At 52.9% G+C, this 17,728-nt stretch overlaps 2 protein-coding genes across 2 annotated transcripts; one reads left to right on the top strand and one right to left on the bottom strand.

The window, feature by feature from the left end:
• Positions 1-400: 400 nt before the first annotated feature.
• Positions 401-1,706, top strand: NECHADRAFT_99968 (uncharacterized protein). Its single transcript, XM_003051998.1, has 2 exons — positions 401-788; positions 851-1,706. The coding sequence occupies exons 1-2, from the start codon at positions 641-643 to the stop codon at positions 1,462-1,464; spliced, it is 762 nt and encodes a 253-aa protein (XP_003052044.1). The 5' UTR covers positions 401-640; the 3' UTR covers positions 1,465-1,706.
• A 14,438-nt stretch (positions 1,707-16,144) lies between these two features.
• On the bottom strand, positions 16,145-17,716 carry NECHADRAFT_78831 (uncharacterized protein; the record flags this gene model as incomplete). The annotated part of the gene is made up of 3 exons (XM_003051557.1): positions 16,145-17,082; positions 17,145-17,600; positions 17,662-17,716. 3 exons carry the CDS (start codon positions 17,714-17,716, stop codon positions 16,145-16,147), a joined length of 1,449 nt encoding a protein of 482 aa, XP_003051603.1.
• Between the last annotated feature and the right edge of the window lie 12 nt (positions 17,717-17,728).

Genomic DNA, 17,728 nt, shown 5'->3' with positions numbered 1-17,728 from the left:
AGCTCTTATCGATAGCCAAGGGTCGGTGAGAGATGGAGCTCTTTTGCTCGATCATATCGAGTAATAGATTCTAATTCCCCCTCCTTCTCCTCCCCGCGTAACCCCAGCTTCGGCACTTTTTATATCCCCCGGGATAACGAGATTTTTTTCTTCTCGCTATCCCCTGACGCGATTACAAGGCTACATGGTGGAATTGCCGTCTTTATCACTGAAAAGCATGACTACCCCGCGCGGTTCGTGAGTGTTTATAAAAAGGCGGCTTCTGATAGGTCAGACTCGAGACAGCCATTCACTGACGTCAACGTCAATCTTGTAATCAGCCATGTAAGGCAGGTAGCAACAGCCTCTTTGTCGGCACAGAGACATTGTGCACTCGTAATCAATCTAGACCTGTCCTTTTCCCCCCTTCATCTACGTCAGGACATCCGCGTCTTGCTCTCAACCGCAGGCAGCAAATGGCTTCGAAGTGAACCGTATTAACTCTTCAAGCTTTGACAAGACAGCTCTTTTAGCTATTTCTCTTCTTTCTGGTTCCGCCTGCGCCGTCCTGCCGAGAACCTTGAGCATCACCAAACGTTAAAAAAGACACGTTGACGACACGGCCCGACACCTCTCTGGATACGCGCAGCAGCTTAAAAAGATGGCGAGTGCCACAGGTATACCGGAGCGATTCCCTTCGGACGCCGAAGTCAACGGCGCCGCAGCTCGCGAGACTGAACCGCTCCTCGGTCGACCTGGCGATGCTGCGCAAGAAGACGGCGTCCCAATGATTAGAAATCTGGTCCTCGGTAGGTCATCACCATCCCTTCAGCTACATCCTCTTCTAGAGCTAATCATGCTGTTTCGCCAGGTACCGGCATCCTTGCCCAGCTCGGCATCGTGCTGCTGGTTGCGCTCATCTGGGCCAGCGTCCTCACCAAGCCATTGATCCTGTTCTCAGCGCACCCGCTTCTACAGTCCCTCGCGATCCTCACGCTGGCCCAGTCCGTCCTGAGCCTGCAACCCACGCACACGGCCGAGCAGAAGCGCATCGGCCAGCGCATTCACGCTATCCTCAACCTAGTTGCCTTCCTCCTCCTGGTGGCGGGTGTCACCATCATCGAGTACAACAAGTTCGCAAACAATGGCCCTCACTTCCACTCGGCTCACGGCTACCTGGGCGTCATCACCTCCATTGTCCTGCTGCTCCAGTACGCCGTGGGCTTCACCATGTGGGCGACTCCCCAGCTCTACGGCGGCGAACACAAGGCCAAGTCCATCTGGAAGTATCACCGCTGGAGCGGCTATGCCATCTTCACCCTGCTCCTTGTCACCGTCGTCACCGCCGTCGAAACAGACTACAACAAGAATGTCCTCAAGCTCAAGCTTTGGGCTACCATTCTCTTGGCTGCCCTGACGCTGATTGGTATTTTGCCTCGGATCCAGAAGCAGAAGCTTGGCTTCAAGGCTCCAAACCAGGATTGATTCGAGGGTTTGAGTTGTACCAAGAGAAGCAGGCTGGCATTGATAGGATGAACACACCTTAGAAACAAAGGTTGGAATGCGGTGGGATTTTTATTCTTTATTTGGCGTTGGAAGATTATTGGTTGTGTAATGGCCTATACATTGGTTTCCTCGGCTTTGGCGAAGTTTTTGATTTGTCTGGGCGAGATAGACAAGATTGTACGACCCCATATCATATCATCATTCGATGCTCGTTTCACTCATCTTTGATCCGTTGTGCCGAGAGTGCTTTGTTTTTATGATCACTTCTTAAGACTCTGTAGCTCGATTTTGTCACCGCCTTTCTCTACGAAGTTGGTATGTGAGGACTGGGCTCAATGCCACCTTTGCTTTCACGGCCTAAGATAGACTAGCCATCCATTGTTCACCACAGTTTAATAACTACGAATGGTTTGGGTACAAAGACAAATGTAGGCTATGGCAAATCATACGGGACAGGAAGTATCTTGAGTGGTTCAGGACTCGCGAGTCATCCTCTAGCCACACAGGTTCGATATTGTGAGTACTCTATGAGCTTCACTATTGTTGGGCCTCAGAGAAGAGTCACAGGCCCTTCCTGTCCTTCATCACGAGGCGGACGGAAATGAAATACCTGCCGAACCGAAAAGTATCCTACAGACTTGCTCTCTTCACGTAAAAACGATCATCTACCCCAGGGAAGGCGAGTTAAACCTTCAGTTGAACCAAAACAGTGAGAATAGTCGAGTAAAACTGTTACTGAATATCAAGACAGTCACTGACTCGCAACTTCTACTTCGTCAACGCGTGTCTGCTACGCCTACTCTTGGGGATCGTGGTAGTTTTGGTGGCTGGAGGACTGTCTACCGAAGCTCCATGCAACAGTATTGACAGGTTTCTCCAGGGTGTCCAGCAAGATTTTCAGACGATTCTCCGTACAGAGCCCTTCCTTCTCGGCCCTTCCTTCTTGAGACTTGACGAAAAACAGACAAGTCATATATGATCAGTTGTCGTGGATATCTGGAGCTCACCGCAGCTCCGACATGCCAACACATAAAGAATGCAACCAAGCTTTTACTCGCAAGTAATGTAGATCTATACCAGACTGAGGTTTTCCAAACCCATGAGCTTTTCACTGGGCTAGTTGACCTGTCAAGTTGTTGTAGACCTGCCAGGGAGTCTCATACTTCCGTACACTGCACCAGGATGCGGCAGCTCTGCGGCCATAATATTGACATATGGTACTTCAAGAATATGCGCCGCAGTCCGTAACTGGATACAGAATAATTACAGGGCAGAAATCTTCAACTCGATAGGTCGTTGAGGAGCTTTACTACTCTGAGGCTCATGGGAGAGACGCGGGATTCTACCACGAATAAGGCCAGGTTGAGCCGTAGAGATACCTACCGCATAAGCTCCATCTGATGACTTTAAGGGTCAATAACAGTCTTTATTTTGGCTATTAAGATGAGAAGGTGGGGATGTACTGAGAGTATCAGAGGTCTCGTCAAGAAATTGGAAGCCCCCATGAGGGGTTCGGCAGCGAACTCCATACAAAGATTCCAAGCTTGTCTATGGATGCCGTCATCTCATGTTAGTCTCTCCTTATGTATGGATGAGCTCTCAGCAGATGTTACGAGGCGTAAATGATGAAAGATGATGCGGACAGAAAATGCTATGAAGGAGATGCAGAGGGAGGAAAGGATACGATCATACCTAGTGTAGGTACGGTAGCTTCTCCAGCATCAATGAGAGATCAGGTGGGAAGCAAATATCAAGGCAATGACCTTGAACTCAGGGTTTTAGATCTGGCCAATATGATCCAGGGTACAAGCAATTGGATTCAAGGGTCACCAGGAGGTAGTGACCAAGAGGTATGAGGGAGAGACGAGCGCTACAGACAACTAAACGCTATATTGGCAGTATGATATTCACCCTAGCCATCCAACTTTGACGGTGGGCTTAAATATCATGACCAATATGTATACTGCTTAGACGAGGCGTTATGAACGCTTAAATCTTGAGTTATTATCAACTCTTTCCATGAGGAATGCTACACGAGAAACATGACGTTCCGTGGGTGATTCACTTATACCCACTTCGGTACATATGAAGTCTTTGATATGCGTGCTGTGCTATGGGCAAGCAGAACCGAAGCGTTCCTCGCAGAGCACTGTGGGCGTTGACGTCGGCGGGTCAAGTCCATATAATTCAGGGTTCAGCCGCATATAGGAACCTGACGTCGTCTGGTGGTCTGTGACTCTTGATCGCGGGGGAAATCAAAAGACGAGGGAAAAGCGCTCACGGCAGAGAAGCGAGGCGGAGGAGAGATCCGTTGGCCCTCGCTTCCCCGAACAGTAGGATTCCATGCTGACCGTTTTTTTCTTGATGCACGGTGATGGTCCAGTCAGTCGATAACCCACATGAGTTCCCATAGCGTGCGAACAAGGAAGCGTTGGATGGTAAAACCGTCACCAAGGTCGGTGCGGCTGTCCGCGTCCGCGTCCGCGTGCTCCCTTCCACCACACGCGAGGCCAAGCGAGGGTGAGGGCGGTGGTGGCTGAAGAAGTCAAGCAAGGGGTAAGTTGTCCCGCAGAGAGACAAGATGGGATTCTAGAAGTATTTTCCGATTCCCGTGGGCCTGAGAGGCTGGCTACCATCGCCAATGCATCGAGGAACAAGGCAAGGCCCTGTATCCTTGTCCCCGTTGGTGATGGAAGCAAAGAAAGCATGGTCTAGTGTGATTCTTGACATGCCCCGCCCGCTTTCTAGAACCAGGTTTCTGGTCTTTAGTCCCGGGGACGATGCTTGTTCGCCTGTTGTGCTGCGGTGCGGCTGTGGAGATTACCCCCGAGTCCCTCAAGTTCAGCATCCACGTTGACTCGTCGTCGAAACTTGCTTTAACCAACCAGAGATCAGTCTTTGCTTCCCTGACAACCTGCCATGGAGAACCGAGATGAGAAGACGCAACTCATTTTCCACTTCCAGGAAGTATCAATGGTACCTATGTTGGCGCTATATGCATGGAACCTAATGTAGACCGGTAGACCTAGCCATAGTGTTAGCCAGCTGAATCAAAAATCGGCTTGAACGGCGCCATTTATCGATCTAGTGCGAATAGGTCGCTTTGGTTCGACATATGCCATGGCAAGGACAAATATCGCATGTCTTGAAAGAACTGTCATGTCAACCTCAGTCCGAGTATACGTAGTACCATTGAAAGTGAGTGAAGTTCCTGACGAGTATATAAAAATAAGGTTATCGGCACTTGATTCAAGTTCACCAATACGAAGTTTCGTCGGGTATCTTGCCTGTTATAGTCATACGGCCCTGAGTTCCTCCTCAAAGTTGCAGAGACGACATGGGAGTGCTTGTCAACGGTCCATCCATGCCGCCATGGCCATTAGGCGAAGAAAAAGGCTGTAGCCCAAGAACCCGGAAACTCGGGGCGCCAGGCCCAGAGAAGCTGGAAGTAGAATGACGAACGGGAGCCAATCCCTGCTTGGTCCAATGAGGCATCGACGGAAGACCTGCAGAGCGGAGCTATTCCCGGGCCCTGTCTATAACGGGCAGACATGATTCGACGGGCTTGGACTACCCTGAACCATTGAGATTGAGAGCAAAGGCTCTGTCAGGTCACCCGTCCGCCCTGCCCGTGCCTTGGGGGTCGGACACGTCGTCGCCAGGAATGGTCGTCCCCCAGCTTGGATCGGCCGGATCTTTGGTGGCGCTCCACTTGACGTCAGAGTGCCTCCTCGACACGCAGACGTCATGCGAAAGCGCCTCTCAAACCGGCTGCTGCTTCAGGCGACGGTGGGCGCACGAGACTCTGAGACAAGCAGCAAAATGGGTTGAAAAGAGAGAGTTATGTGGCACATGGCCATGATGTGCAACGGCAACGACAGGCACGAGCCAGCAGCTGAGCGGTCGTGAAACAACACGGGATAGATGCCCATTCCAGATAACAGACGAATCTCGGGTCCATCAGCATCAGAGTGCGTGCTTTGCCGTCAGCAGCGCTCCTCGTTCAAGCGCACGAGTCGCAAGATGCAGGCAGTACACACGTACAGTATGTAGCCCTATACGGGACTGAGTACAAACAGAAAAGAAAAGAAAACCTGGCTTCAAAACGTCTGCCTGCTTCTCTTCTCGTGACGGGAACTGTCGCTCCATGAGCTGCTACCAAGTGGGGAGCTCCTCTTCTCGCGCCGCGAAAAGAGGCCGTAGCTGGCCGTCGCGGAAACGGATGCTCACCACGCGGTTATCTTGGGCGCTTGGCAAGCCCATCGTCGCGGTCCGTCTCACGCCTTGCGGGAACACAGGTGGTGGATTCATCCAGATGCTCAGTCAAGGCCATGTCAAATAGATAACCCCAGCAATGTTCCATTCGCCAGTGCAGGGGAGAAGATTGCCCGTCGACGTTTTTAGCAAGCACCAAACCAGTCTCTCCTCCACTGTCTTGGTGGTAATTGTTTTTTTCTCGCTTCTCCGGCTGCATTCCGCCTGCCCACAGCCCGCGTGGCATGCCGAGCCTCCCAATCTGGTCGACTAGGAAATTTGAAATTGAGGGCTGACCCCAGGGCCTAGGCAAGGCTCCCCACTGGTGAGATGTGCTCCGTCACCCGAGGTCCCCTCCAAATTGCGGCATGCTGTCTTGCATGTCGGTGAGAGGTGCGCGAGGCACGAGGAATTCTCATGGTGTCTATGGAAGGCTGGCTGGTGGGCTGCAAGGCCGCTGGGCTGGGTGCTCAAGCCCAGCAGAAAAAGTCAATTGTCATTTCTGGTGAAGCGGGACGGTTCAACGAATGGCAACGCAAAGGGGAGCGACCAGCCCTGGAGAGGCAGTCAGTGTGATGTCAATTGGGCGTCGAGTGTGGCCCGATGCGCTTGGCGGCGCCGACGACGAATAGGGGAGCTAGAGGGAGTCAGTTTGATGCAACTCATGACGGGCTGGCAGGATGCAGTGATATGGCAGCTGGGTCGCCTAACAAAAAGTCGACCGGGTTAGATAAGAATAGTATGTAAAAAGGGGAAAGGAAGGGCTAAAACAAAAATTGCGATGCGCCCTAGTCGATCTGCAGGCGGTGGTTGCCCGCCCATCAAAATCTTCAGTTGCGGCCTTTGCGGTGGGAGTGGAGGAGATCCAAGAACAGGAAGAGCGTCGTTCTAGACAAGCTGGTGAAGTTGCTTGTCCTGGTAGTTTCCGCCAGAGTACGGATAGCGGGCGAGTTTATGGGGAGATCGGCGATCTGAAGGGAGAGCAGAAGGCCGAGTCGGAAATGGCCATCCCTCATGGATGAGCATGGACCTTGTTGGTGGCTCGAGCACTTGTACGGTTCCGTATGGAACGTGGTGATGAAGCCTTTAGAACAATGATACTGGAGGAGCCAGGGTGCGTCTATTTAACAAGTAGTGAACGCAGCTGGAAAGGCGAGGGAATATCGTGCTCCGTTGATAATGGCACTTTGGAAACTCGGCTCCGAACTTGTTGGAGGGTGGAGGGGAACAATGATGGAGAATTGGAGCCAACGCTGCCGATCAATGTGCCTAGGTAAAGGCTGCATGCTCTGTTGTCGAAGTAGATCTGGCAACACGACTCTGTTAGTGCAACGGAGGGCTCGCTCCCTTGTAACGGCAGCACTGGTGTGGTCGGTGGAGACGGATATCAGAAACTGGACACGGGATAGATACCTACCTATGAAGATAGTCTGTACCAACCACAAGGCGAGGCACAAGAGGCATCAGGACAAGGGCACGCAGAGGTTGTGTGCCTAATTATTTGACACGATTGGATTGGATGCTGGCAATAGGGCGGACGATGTGTCGTTCGGGAAGCTCCCCCAGTGGAGTTTTTCTGTGTGCGGACTGTAACCCCGAGTAGTCGCAGCTGGTAGGATGGCAGCGTTCGGCGGAGAAAACGCCGGCTGGGGCTTGGCTTGGCGGGCTGCCAGGGATAATTGATGATGACGATGGTGATGCTGCCGCCGCCGCCCACTTTTGTAGTCAGTGGTCTCTCGATGTAATCTGCGGCGAGGAGCACCGACCAGCCAATCCCTTGAATGCATAATTGATTTGTCGTCGCTTATTATTAGGACCACCGTTGTTACTGCAAAGTCCGTGCGGTACAATGAGCTTCAGGAAGAGGAGATGCCAGATGATGGATGAGAGAGAAATGGCTTTGGGTTGGCGGCTGTTGTGAGAAATCTACTCCTGAAGCGCGAGTGAGTGACCCAAGGTGACATGCTCCCATCGTGGCTGCCCTGATCTGGGGCTCTTCTCCCAGGTACGTACTGTCTAAGTTTTGCTTCTTGGCCGGGGGGGGCTCTTTCCCTACGTCATCGGACAGGGTTGGTTTTACCCCCGTTCTGTGCGTAAATAATATGGGTCGACCAAGCACCTTGTACCCGCAAGTAGTTCGCCTCCCAGATCTGGCTAGCAGGTACAAGAAAGGAGTCGTCATGTACGTGCTGGGAAGCCCACGCCAACTTTCGCCCACCTTCACCAGCGCTCTCTCTGGGTCTCCAGTCCTCTGCTAGCCAGGCCGGGCCAGTCCACCACCACCACCACCACCTTTCATTCTCCGCCCTACCTAGACACCAGAGACGAGAGAGCGCGGAAGACAGAGAGACACACCACACTCTGGGACCGGTGTGTGATTGAGCCCCCAATTTTCCACTTCAAACCTCCTCTGTTGCTCGTTGCCCCGTCGCCCGAACCGCTTCCGACCCTCTCGAGTCTCTGGGTCCAACCCATCTTGACCTACATACGATCGACAAAACGTACATTCACAGTCGTTTCAGACTCTCGCCTTTGCTGCTGTTGTTGTCGCTGCCAGTGTTGGCTTGGGGCTAGAGGGGGACAAAGCTTGTTCCACTGTTCGACCTTCGACTCTCGCTTGATATATCGGCTTTCCTACGCGACTACACTCGACAACCCTTTCTCCTGCCGTTGAGGGAAAGGATAGGAATTGGGCCACGAGGCATGCCGAGGCCTAACTCGCCAACGGGCGACGAAATCTTTTCACCTGGATTCCCTTCGCGTGAATTCGACCTGCCGATCCGCACCTTCTCGTCCTTGATCGAGTTGCCATCCCCGCTCACCGAGAGGCCGTCCTCGAACCCAACAAGAGATGGACGAGTGATGCCGATATCGATCTCGGATTTGACTGCAAATGCGACCGCAACACCAACCGCGCGTGACGCAATGACGACGGATCGCCACTCGAGCCAGCCCCCATCATCCCCTCTTGATGCTCCGGCGAAGCAGGCCCTCGCCAGCAACAACATGGCAGGAGATTCTACTGACGAAAGCACTGTTTCTGTAGCCAAGGGACCGGTTCTCGGCCCCGAACCATTGTCCATTTCCACTGGCACCAGCCCAACGAGCCCCCGGCGCTCAGCTCTTGGTGTTACTGCTTCCTCACCTAGCCAGGCCTCTTCACAACAGCAGCTTAACGAATATCGAGAAAAGCTTGCACGCGACCTTGAGCGCCGAGAATTGTCGGCTAGAGGTCTGATGGCGAGCCCAAACGACAAGACCCGAGTCTCTCCCATCCCTGAGGAGGGGCTGTCGAGTTCACCGCTTCAGACATCAACCCTAACAACAACTTCTACCGAGTCTGGCGCTACTGTTCGAGGTGCTCCCACCCCAGGACCCATCGCGGGTACCCCATCCTACCCATTCCCTCGGATGGCACCCGCCGGCTTTGTGCCTTCGTACCTGCATAGGCCTTTTACCGCCCTGTCTCCGACTGGTGCCCCTCGTTCCTCCAACTTCGGTTCCTTCGAGGCCTTGGGCATGGCTGCCCACGACAAGGTTCTTTCGGGGAACTCGACACCCGCCTCCAACTTCACTTTTAACCCTTCCGTCATGTCCCCTCAACCTGAAAATCTCGACTTTCCCAACCCTAACCTATATGACCTCTCTCTGATGCTGGCGGCTGAGCCTGGCCTGGATGCTTGGTGGAATACTGTTGTTCAGATCATGAGAGATGTGTATAAAGCTGAGCGGGTGACATTAGCTATTCCAGCTGACTCAACAGACATCGAAAATGTCCCATGGGGTCAGAAAGCCACTTTCAACCAGCACAAGGAAGATGACTTGAGCCTTGGATATATGGCTGCAAGGGAGGCCAGCAGTATGATTTTGAGCCCCAGCGACAATGATCGATCTGCAGCTGGGTCCAACGCTGCGACATCGACTCCTGATGATACGCTCCGCGTCAGTTCTGCCGCTGTCCGACCTGGCCTTTTGAGTCGACACTCATTCACCACCTATGAGGAGAACAAGGAGAGGACCCAATCTCGCTCACCGGCAAACCCTCGACGGCCTGCTTACTTGGCAAGAAGCCAAAGCAATTACCCCGCCACCCGCACCCCTCGGGAAACCCAAGAGGACTACGCCAAGCTTAACAAGTCGGCTCTCGATGAGCACGACGCCATTGAGCAGCAAATTCCGAGCTGGGAGGCCCCGCTCATGGGGGAGAAGGAAGGACAGGGCCGTGTTTTGCCTGTCCTGCAAGCTCTCGACTATGAGGCAGATCCCCTCATCGACCATAGTGGTGTGATGCGAGTGCTTGAGCGTGGAAGGGCTATTGCACTGACGAGAAGTTACCCCTATCTCGCCAATGAGGCCTCTGTCGAGCCTTCAAAGCAGTCAAAGACAACTGCTCAAGAAGGGACATCTGATCCCCAAGGCAGGAAGACATCTGGCAGGCCTCGTTCCGATTCATTCCCGAAACTGTCGTCAATATTTAGTGGCACTAGCACCTCCCGGCCATCAATCCGAAGTAAGCCCCTTTCCAGCAGCGATCGAGCAAAGACTACAGCATCACGACTCGAAGGGCGACTGGAGGAAGACAGGCCGCGTCCCCCAACTCCCAAGTACGAGGAATTCGAACAAGCGCCACCCTCGCCATGGTCACAATCTCCAGCTCCCTCACCCGCGGTTCGATCCGACCCCAAGGAGAATCCCTTCTTTACAGACGCCATGGTGGACGAAGACTCCTTTAACCCAGACACTGGCACAGCTGACTATACTGGAATACGCCCGCCAGAGGCTATTGGTGTCGATAACTCTTGGACAGTGCTCCACATCCCCTTATCTCATGTTCTCCTGTCGAAACCGACACGAACTTTCAAACTCGACACCACCCTTATGGAACAAAGATCCCATTCTCGAGCCAAGAGCGAATCTGCTGCTAATGCATCCATCGCCGGCGATGAAGCCGGTCGAAGCACACCTGATAGCCTCAGGAAAGACAAGCCCGCCCCTATCGCCATCCTCTCTATACTGAGCTCCGTTATTCCGTACCCTTCCAATCTTCGACACTCCCTCGAACATCTTGCGCCCCATATGGCTACTACTTTCTCCTTGTGTCGGCACTACAGCAATCTCGAGACTGAACTTGCAGGCTTGCAACGTAAACGACCACAGACTGCTGGATTTGGCGCGGTTGCGCACGACGGACGACCCCTGGACGGCATGGCGTATCTTGCAGCAGACGACATGCTCCCCCATCAATCCTTGGCTGGAAGCATGACGAGCCCAAGTGACTACTCTGGAGTGTCCAAGAGCGCCACTGGATCTCCTCTCGGAACGCCTAGCTGGGACCAAGGGACTGTTGGCTTCCTCGCCGACAAGCGACCACCACCGACTTCAAGTCCTGTCGCAACACCCCAGGGAGATGGATACTTTAGTGCCAGGCAGCGGACAGCCCCTGCAAGGCATGAGAATCTTGTTAGCTCAGGCACCCCCCGAGCGAGGACAGCATCAAAGGACAGCTCACCATCAGAGAAGCGGAATTCTCGTCTTAGCGGGCCACCATCCTCGCAGGAAGCACTAGATCCAGTTGTTTCTGTTGATAATAAGACAGTCCGTACCTCATCCGACGAATCGACGACCTCTGCGACGAAGCGATCGACGCAGACAGATACGCGGGCTGTCAGTATAGAGGCCTCAGATGTCGTGGGCAGCGACAACTCGGCAGAGAATTTGGCTGACGCTGTAAAGACTGGACGTGGCACTCGCCAAGGACACAGCATGTTGCACTCATACGGTGCTGATTTTGCCTCGACCTTTCAATCTCTTCCGCCAAGCTCTACACTTTCGGCCAGACCGACACCCATTGCTGCTCCCTCTCGAAGTGGCTCAATAAATTCTGCAGCAGCCGATATGCCTCCACCGTCTGACAGGCTGAAGGGACTTATTCTCGATTCACTACCGGCCCATGTTTTCGTCGCTCTTCCGCAAACTGGGGAGATTGTCTGGGTGAACAGTCGATATCTCTCCTATCGAGGACAGACAGCCACCGACCTTGCTGCAGATCCCTGGGGGAGTCTCCATCCTGACGACCGAGATGAGTACCTGAAGTCCTGGGGCCATTCGGTTCGGACAGGAGAGCAGTTTTCTAGGACTGTTCGAATCAAACGATTTGATGGCGCCTACCGATGGTTTTATGCCAGAGCAGTCGCTTCCAAGGATAAGAGGGGGGTCATCATGCAGTTCCTCGGATCCTACATGGATATCCATGATCAGCACATCGCCGAGTTGAAAGCGGCACGCCAGGAGGAGATTGAAGCCTCTGAGGCTAAGCATCGACTACTCGCAAATTTGATTCCACAGATCATCTTTACGGCCACTGAAGACGAGGGCATTACATTTGCCAACGAGCAGTGGCTGTCCTACACCGGTCAAAGCTTCTCAGATTCGCTCGGTCTTGGTTTCATGGACTTTGTGCACCCAGACGATCTGGCCAAATGTCGCATTCCGTCAACCCAGCCTTCTACACCCAGTGGGCGGAAGCGTGAGGAGGAGAACAAAGTGTACCAGCAAGGGTCGATACACTCCGAAGCCACCTCGACGAGCACGATCCAAGCACTCAAGACACAAACACCGCAAACGCCACAGGACTCACCTCATCGCAACCTGCAGCAGCCCCTATCTCGACATGACAGTTCGAGCAGCAGTTCCGTTTACGAATGGCCTTCTGCTGACTTGACTGAGCTTGCTCGTAAAGGTATCATCAAGGTTGCGACTGACAGTGCCGGTCGAGTTTCGTACACAACTGAGGTCCGACTTTTGTCCAAGACTGGAGAATACCGATGGCATCTGATCCGATGTGTCGAAATTGATACTATCGACTTTGGCAGTGGTGCCAGCTCCTACTTCGGTTCTGCTACCGACATCAATGACCACAAACTCCTCGAAACCAAGCTCAAGGAAGCCATGGAGAGCAAGGGCAGATTCCTCAGCAACATGTCCCATGAGATCCGAACGCCTCTAATTGGTATCTCGGGAATGGTCAGCTTCTTGCAGGATACTACTTTGAACGAAGAGCAGCTCGATTACACCAACACGATCCAGACAAGCGCCAACAGCTTGATCATGATCATCAACGACATTTTGGATCTCTCCAAGGTCGATGCTGGTATGATGAAGCTGAAATACGAGTGGTTCCACACCCGGTCTCTTATTGAGGATGTCAACGAACTTGTTTCAACAATGGCGATTGCCAAGCGTCTCGAGCTGAACTACCTTGTCGAGGCCGACGTACCTGCGTGGGTCAAGGGTGACAAGGTACGGATTCGTCAAGTCCTGCTGAACGTGACTGGCAATGCCATCAAGTTCACTTCCGAGGGTGAGGTCTTCAGTCGGTGTCGTGTGTACACAGCCAAGGGCTCTGATGTGGACGAGAACGAGATAATGCTCGAGTTTTCCGTCACCGATACTGGACGTGGCTTCTCTAAGGAAGAGGCCGACCTGATCTTCAAACCTTTCAGTCAAATTGATGGAAGCAGCACTCGTCAACATGGCGGTAGTGGTCTGGGACTTGTCATCTCGAGACAGCTAGCTGAGCTGCACGGAGGCACGATGACAGGCAGGGCTACTCCTGGCAAAGGCTCTACCTTTACATTCACTGCTCGGTTCGGCCTTCCCACAGCCGATGACCATCCAAATCTGCCCGATAGTCCCCCGCCAACGGGAGCCTTTACCCCGAGACCAGAGGTAGTGGACAGCGTTCCTGGCAGTATCAAGCCCCTGCCCCCACCCCGGCATCTGCGCGCAATTGAAGGTACCAGCACTGGAGGGACGAATTCCGAGTTTACTTCACCTGGGGATGTTTCTGTTGGCAGCTCAAACCCATCCGTCCGCTCTGGAAAGTCACACATCACCGATCGATCATCGGCAACATCTGTCACCACTGGACTGGCTCGCTTCAGTGAAGCAGCCAAGGCCAGTGGCCAAGACTTGTCCCAGATGAAGCTCGAGATGCCTTCAGGACGTAGCTCTCCTGGGACACATCCGGCACACGGCAGTGGCACGCCTGAGGATTTCCGCCCGCCCATGTACTCGATTCTTATCATCTGCCCTCAGTTTCACAGCCGCGAAGCCACGACACAACACATCGAGATGACTCTGCCCAAGGATGTTCCTCACCAAATCACAGCCCTGTCGACTGTCGAGGAGGCGCAGACATTGATTGGCGGCGAGGATCCCATCAAGTTTACACATATTGTCATCAACCTTCCTTCAGCAGAAGCCATAATTGCACTTATGGATGACATAACGAAGTCACAGACGATCGATAAGACGACCATCCTCGTCCTGTCTGACTCAGTGCAGCGGCAGGCAGTGATGAAGCTGGCAGCCAACACCAAGTATGAGCAGCTCCTCTCAGAGAACCTGGTGACCTTCATCTACAAGCCCGTCAAGCCATCCCGATTCGCCGTCATCTTTGACCCCAACAAGATGCGCGACCTGAGCATAGACCGAAACCGCTCGACGGCGCAGCAGATGGTTGAGAACCAGAAGGCTAGCTACCAAGAGATTGAGCGACGCATGGGCAACAAAGGCTACAAGGTGTTGCTGGTCGAGGATAACCCTGTCAACCAGAAGGTGCTCATGAAGTACCTCAACAAGATTGGCGTGGATGTCGAGATCGCCGTTGACGGTGTCGAATGCACTACAATGGTCCTCTCCAAGCCGCATAGCCACTACTCTCTCATCTTGGTATGTTTCCTACTCATCCCTTGAACCTTAGTGACTAACTAACCGTGTGTGTAGTGTGATCTTCACATGCCTCGCAAGGACGGTTACCAGGCGTGCCGTGAGATTCGTCAGTGGGAGACATCAAGTGGCCATCCCAGCATGCCCATCATCGCCCTGTCAGCCAACGTCATGTCGGATGTACAGGACAAATGTGTCGCGGCGGGATTTAGTGACTACGTCACGAAACCGGTCGACTTCATCGATCTCAGTAGGGCCATGTCCAGGTTCTTTTGATCATGATGCTCTCGCCGACTGTGGATGCTGTTACGAGGCATCAGCACATGCGCACTTCCTCTCCATGTTTTACACTTTTTACGGCTTACGACTTGTTCAGTCTCATACCCAATGTTACTCGCGGCAAGGTCCCTACGTGGACTGTTGCCTTGTTAGAATAGACCCAAGAACGGATAAGGGGTTGGTCTGATGGGGAGGTGTATTTCACGCTCTCGGGCGCTCGTGGCCAGTCGACGCTCATCTCTCGCCTTGCCCAATGCCGGGCATTCTGTTCTTCTACATGTTGAAGTCCTCTACCTTTCATGGTTATCCTTCATACTCGGGGCGAGTTTCCCGCTTTGGTCGGGTTACTGGCATTTTGCATAACACGGGGCATCACTATAGCATCACTGGCCTCCTGGAGGCGCATGTGTGGCTTGGAGGAGTAATTCTATGCCCGTGGCCTATATTTTTCTGAGCATTTGTCTTATTGTGTTGCACTTCTGGAAGATATGGGTATTTTTAGGGGGGTTCCGAAGATGGGAGATGGCGTCAAGGAGTTATATTTTACTGTGTCTGCCTCGTTCCGTTGGACTTTTCAAGCCAAGGGCCTGGATTTTTAGCATCTTTTTTCTTCTCACACCAAAGGTATTATTTCTGGCTGGGGTAGAGAGGAATATGTGAGGATAGGAGGACCTGGCAGGGCCTGAATGAATGGATGGATGTAAATGGAGAATGAGGGAGGGAGGTCCAAGCCTGTGTTTATCTTCTATGACTGTTTGTTGTTTATGGCATTGGGGAAAGGGCAATGAATGGCGTGGCATGGCATGGCAACGGCTTGGTACTGTACTGGGGGAAATGGGACCGAGATGCTTTGCATGGGCGGAATTATTCATCTTGATCCCCCCTTCTTCATGTTTAGTTAGACCCCGCGAGAGATGCGGTGGAGGAAAGGAAATGGCATTTTTTTCACATCCATGAGTGTGGGTGGCTGTTATAATCCAGTTCAAAAGGATAAAAACAAGACAAAACAAAAGTTCAAACAAGAGTTTTCGTTACACTTGATACATTGTGATGTTGATGCCTGAAGCATGTATTGAATCAAACCTGCTTTTCATGGGTATGGAGATGGATGCTAATCATGAACAAATGCTATCTTGCTTGATGCCCCCAAATGCTTAAAAAAAAAGGTGGAAAACCATGCCTGCATAGTCATCTCCTCCCATTATTTCCCCCATGCTCCTGTCAACCAAATTCCAATTCCAATTTCGTCATTACCGAGTGAGAAGCAAGAGTATCGCCAAGAAACACGCCCCGTCCCGTGCTCGAGCTGTATCCGCGAGCTGGCACCCATCATTTTCCATTACATAGCGGTCGTAAGTAGATAGTGAAAGAGAAGTCAAGTCGTTCATTGACTTGCTTAGTAGACGCTGCCGTGAATGCTGCGGTCCTCGTGTTCAGCATGGTCCAGGTCCTCAAGACGCTCACCCTCGCCCTCTGAAGATGACTCAGGGGAGGCATCACCCAGGCGGTTAGACCGGGGAAACTCTGCTGGGCCATTCTTATCAGTGGCATATGTCAAACGCTCAGGGCCGGCTTTGGGAGGCGCCCCGTTGTTGGAGTTCTTATCTGCCAAGGTCTTGAGGTGAGCGTTGAGAGATGCGATGCGCTGCAGACTTGTGTTTTCATCTTCAGATGAGTCGTCGGTTTCAGCAGCCGATGTATGGCCTGAGTAGGTACCGCCACCATCACGGCCAACGTGCAGGTAGGGAGATTGAACGTGATCTTCGGATGATATTATCGAGGGTGTGTCCATAAGATCAGAAACCGACTTGCCCTCGTGGTTCGCTGTGATGTCGATCTCCGGGCCGGCATCATCTGTAGCGTCGGCGGTGGCCTTCTCACTGCTGCTGGCGGCGATAGTCAAGGCAAGCTGAGATTTTTGTTTCCGACCTCCCGTCAAAGCGCCGCCCGGGCTGTTAGCCTCTCCATAGGGAGTCGGGCCTCCATTCTCATGATCCTTTTTGCGCATAATCTCGAGGTCGTCGCGCTTGACATAGTGACGGCTATGATCGCAGCCGTTAGGACACCCACCCCAGCGACGGGTGACGACAAAGGTCTTGGTGCGCTGAAGCTTGGTGCTGTCCTTCTCCCTATCGTTGTTTTCCTTGTCTTTGCGCTCGCGTCGCAATTCAGACCAAGTGCGAAGGTTGTTCTCAAGAAGGTATTTGCCGTTATCCTCCTGTTTGCGCATGATGAGGAACTCGCAGTGGTTGATGTTGCGGAGATCCTCAAAGTACTCGACAGTGAAATGGTACCATTTCATAAGAAAGACACGGGACATGAGTCCGTGTGTGACTGGTGGCAGGTTTGTTAGTATGCAAGACAAGAGTATAGATCATGGGGCAGAAATCTCGTACCGAGAACGCAGACACTAGCAAAGTCGTCCTCGCCAAATTGCCTCCAAAGACTCTCGTTGAAACCACTAATTCGATCGTAGGCATCGGCGGCACTCTCTCCGTTGGGGATGCGGTAGAAGAAGTGGCCGTAGTCGGCCCTCTCCTGCCACATGCGTTCCATCTCGGCGCTGCATGGCTGGAAGTTGCCAAAGTCCTGCTCACGCAACCGGGGCTCCTCATACACCTTGATGTTAGATCGGCGAAAAGGAGACGGGTCGGGGTTGTCTGAAGTCAAGCTCTCGAGAATGCCTTCTGTTGTCTCCCGGGTTCGGCGGTAGGGGGATGTGAAGAAGTGGAGGGTGTCGTCGGGGCGGAGCAGTTCACGAAGACGGCGACCAGCATCGTGGGCTTGGTTCCAGCCCTCTTGTGTGAGCTTTACTCGGTGATCGGGCACGGTCTGGTGAATATCACGGTTCTCTGGAGGAGTTGTAAGCAAGGTGCATGGATAGAGGCGGGTTATGGAGGGAGGGGAACGTACTGTTGCCCTCAGATTGACCGTGGCGAACAAGGATGATTAATCTTGGCTTGGCCATGATGTGTGTGTG

This window comes from Fusarium vanettenii (assembly GCF_000151355.1).
Source record: "Fusarium vanettenii 77-13-4 chromosome 4 genomic scaffold NECHAsca_3_chr4_2_0, whole genome shotgun sequence".
Taxonomy (NCBI): Eukaryota; Fungi; Ascomycota; class Sordariomycetes; order Hypocreales; family Nectriaceae; genus Fusarium; species Fusarium vanettenii.
The sequence above is the reverse complement of the archived record's forward strand: the minus strand, read 5'-3'. Positions and strand labels throughout refer to the sequence as shown.

Bases quoted from the DNA above. Each gene is read 5' to 3' on its own strand.
- NECHADRAFT_99968 (XM_003051998.1), top strand. From the start codon at position 641: ATGGCGAGTGCCACAGGTATACCGGAGCGATTCCCTTCGGACGCCGAA. The intron at 789-850 runs GTAGGTCATCAC...CTGTTTCGCCAG, and splicing joins GATTAGAAATCTGGTCCTCG to GTACCGGCATCCTTGCCCAG.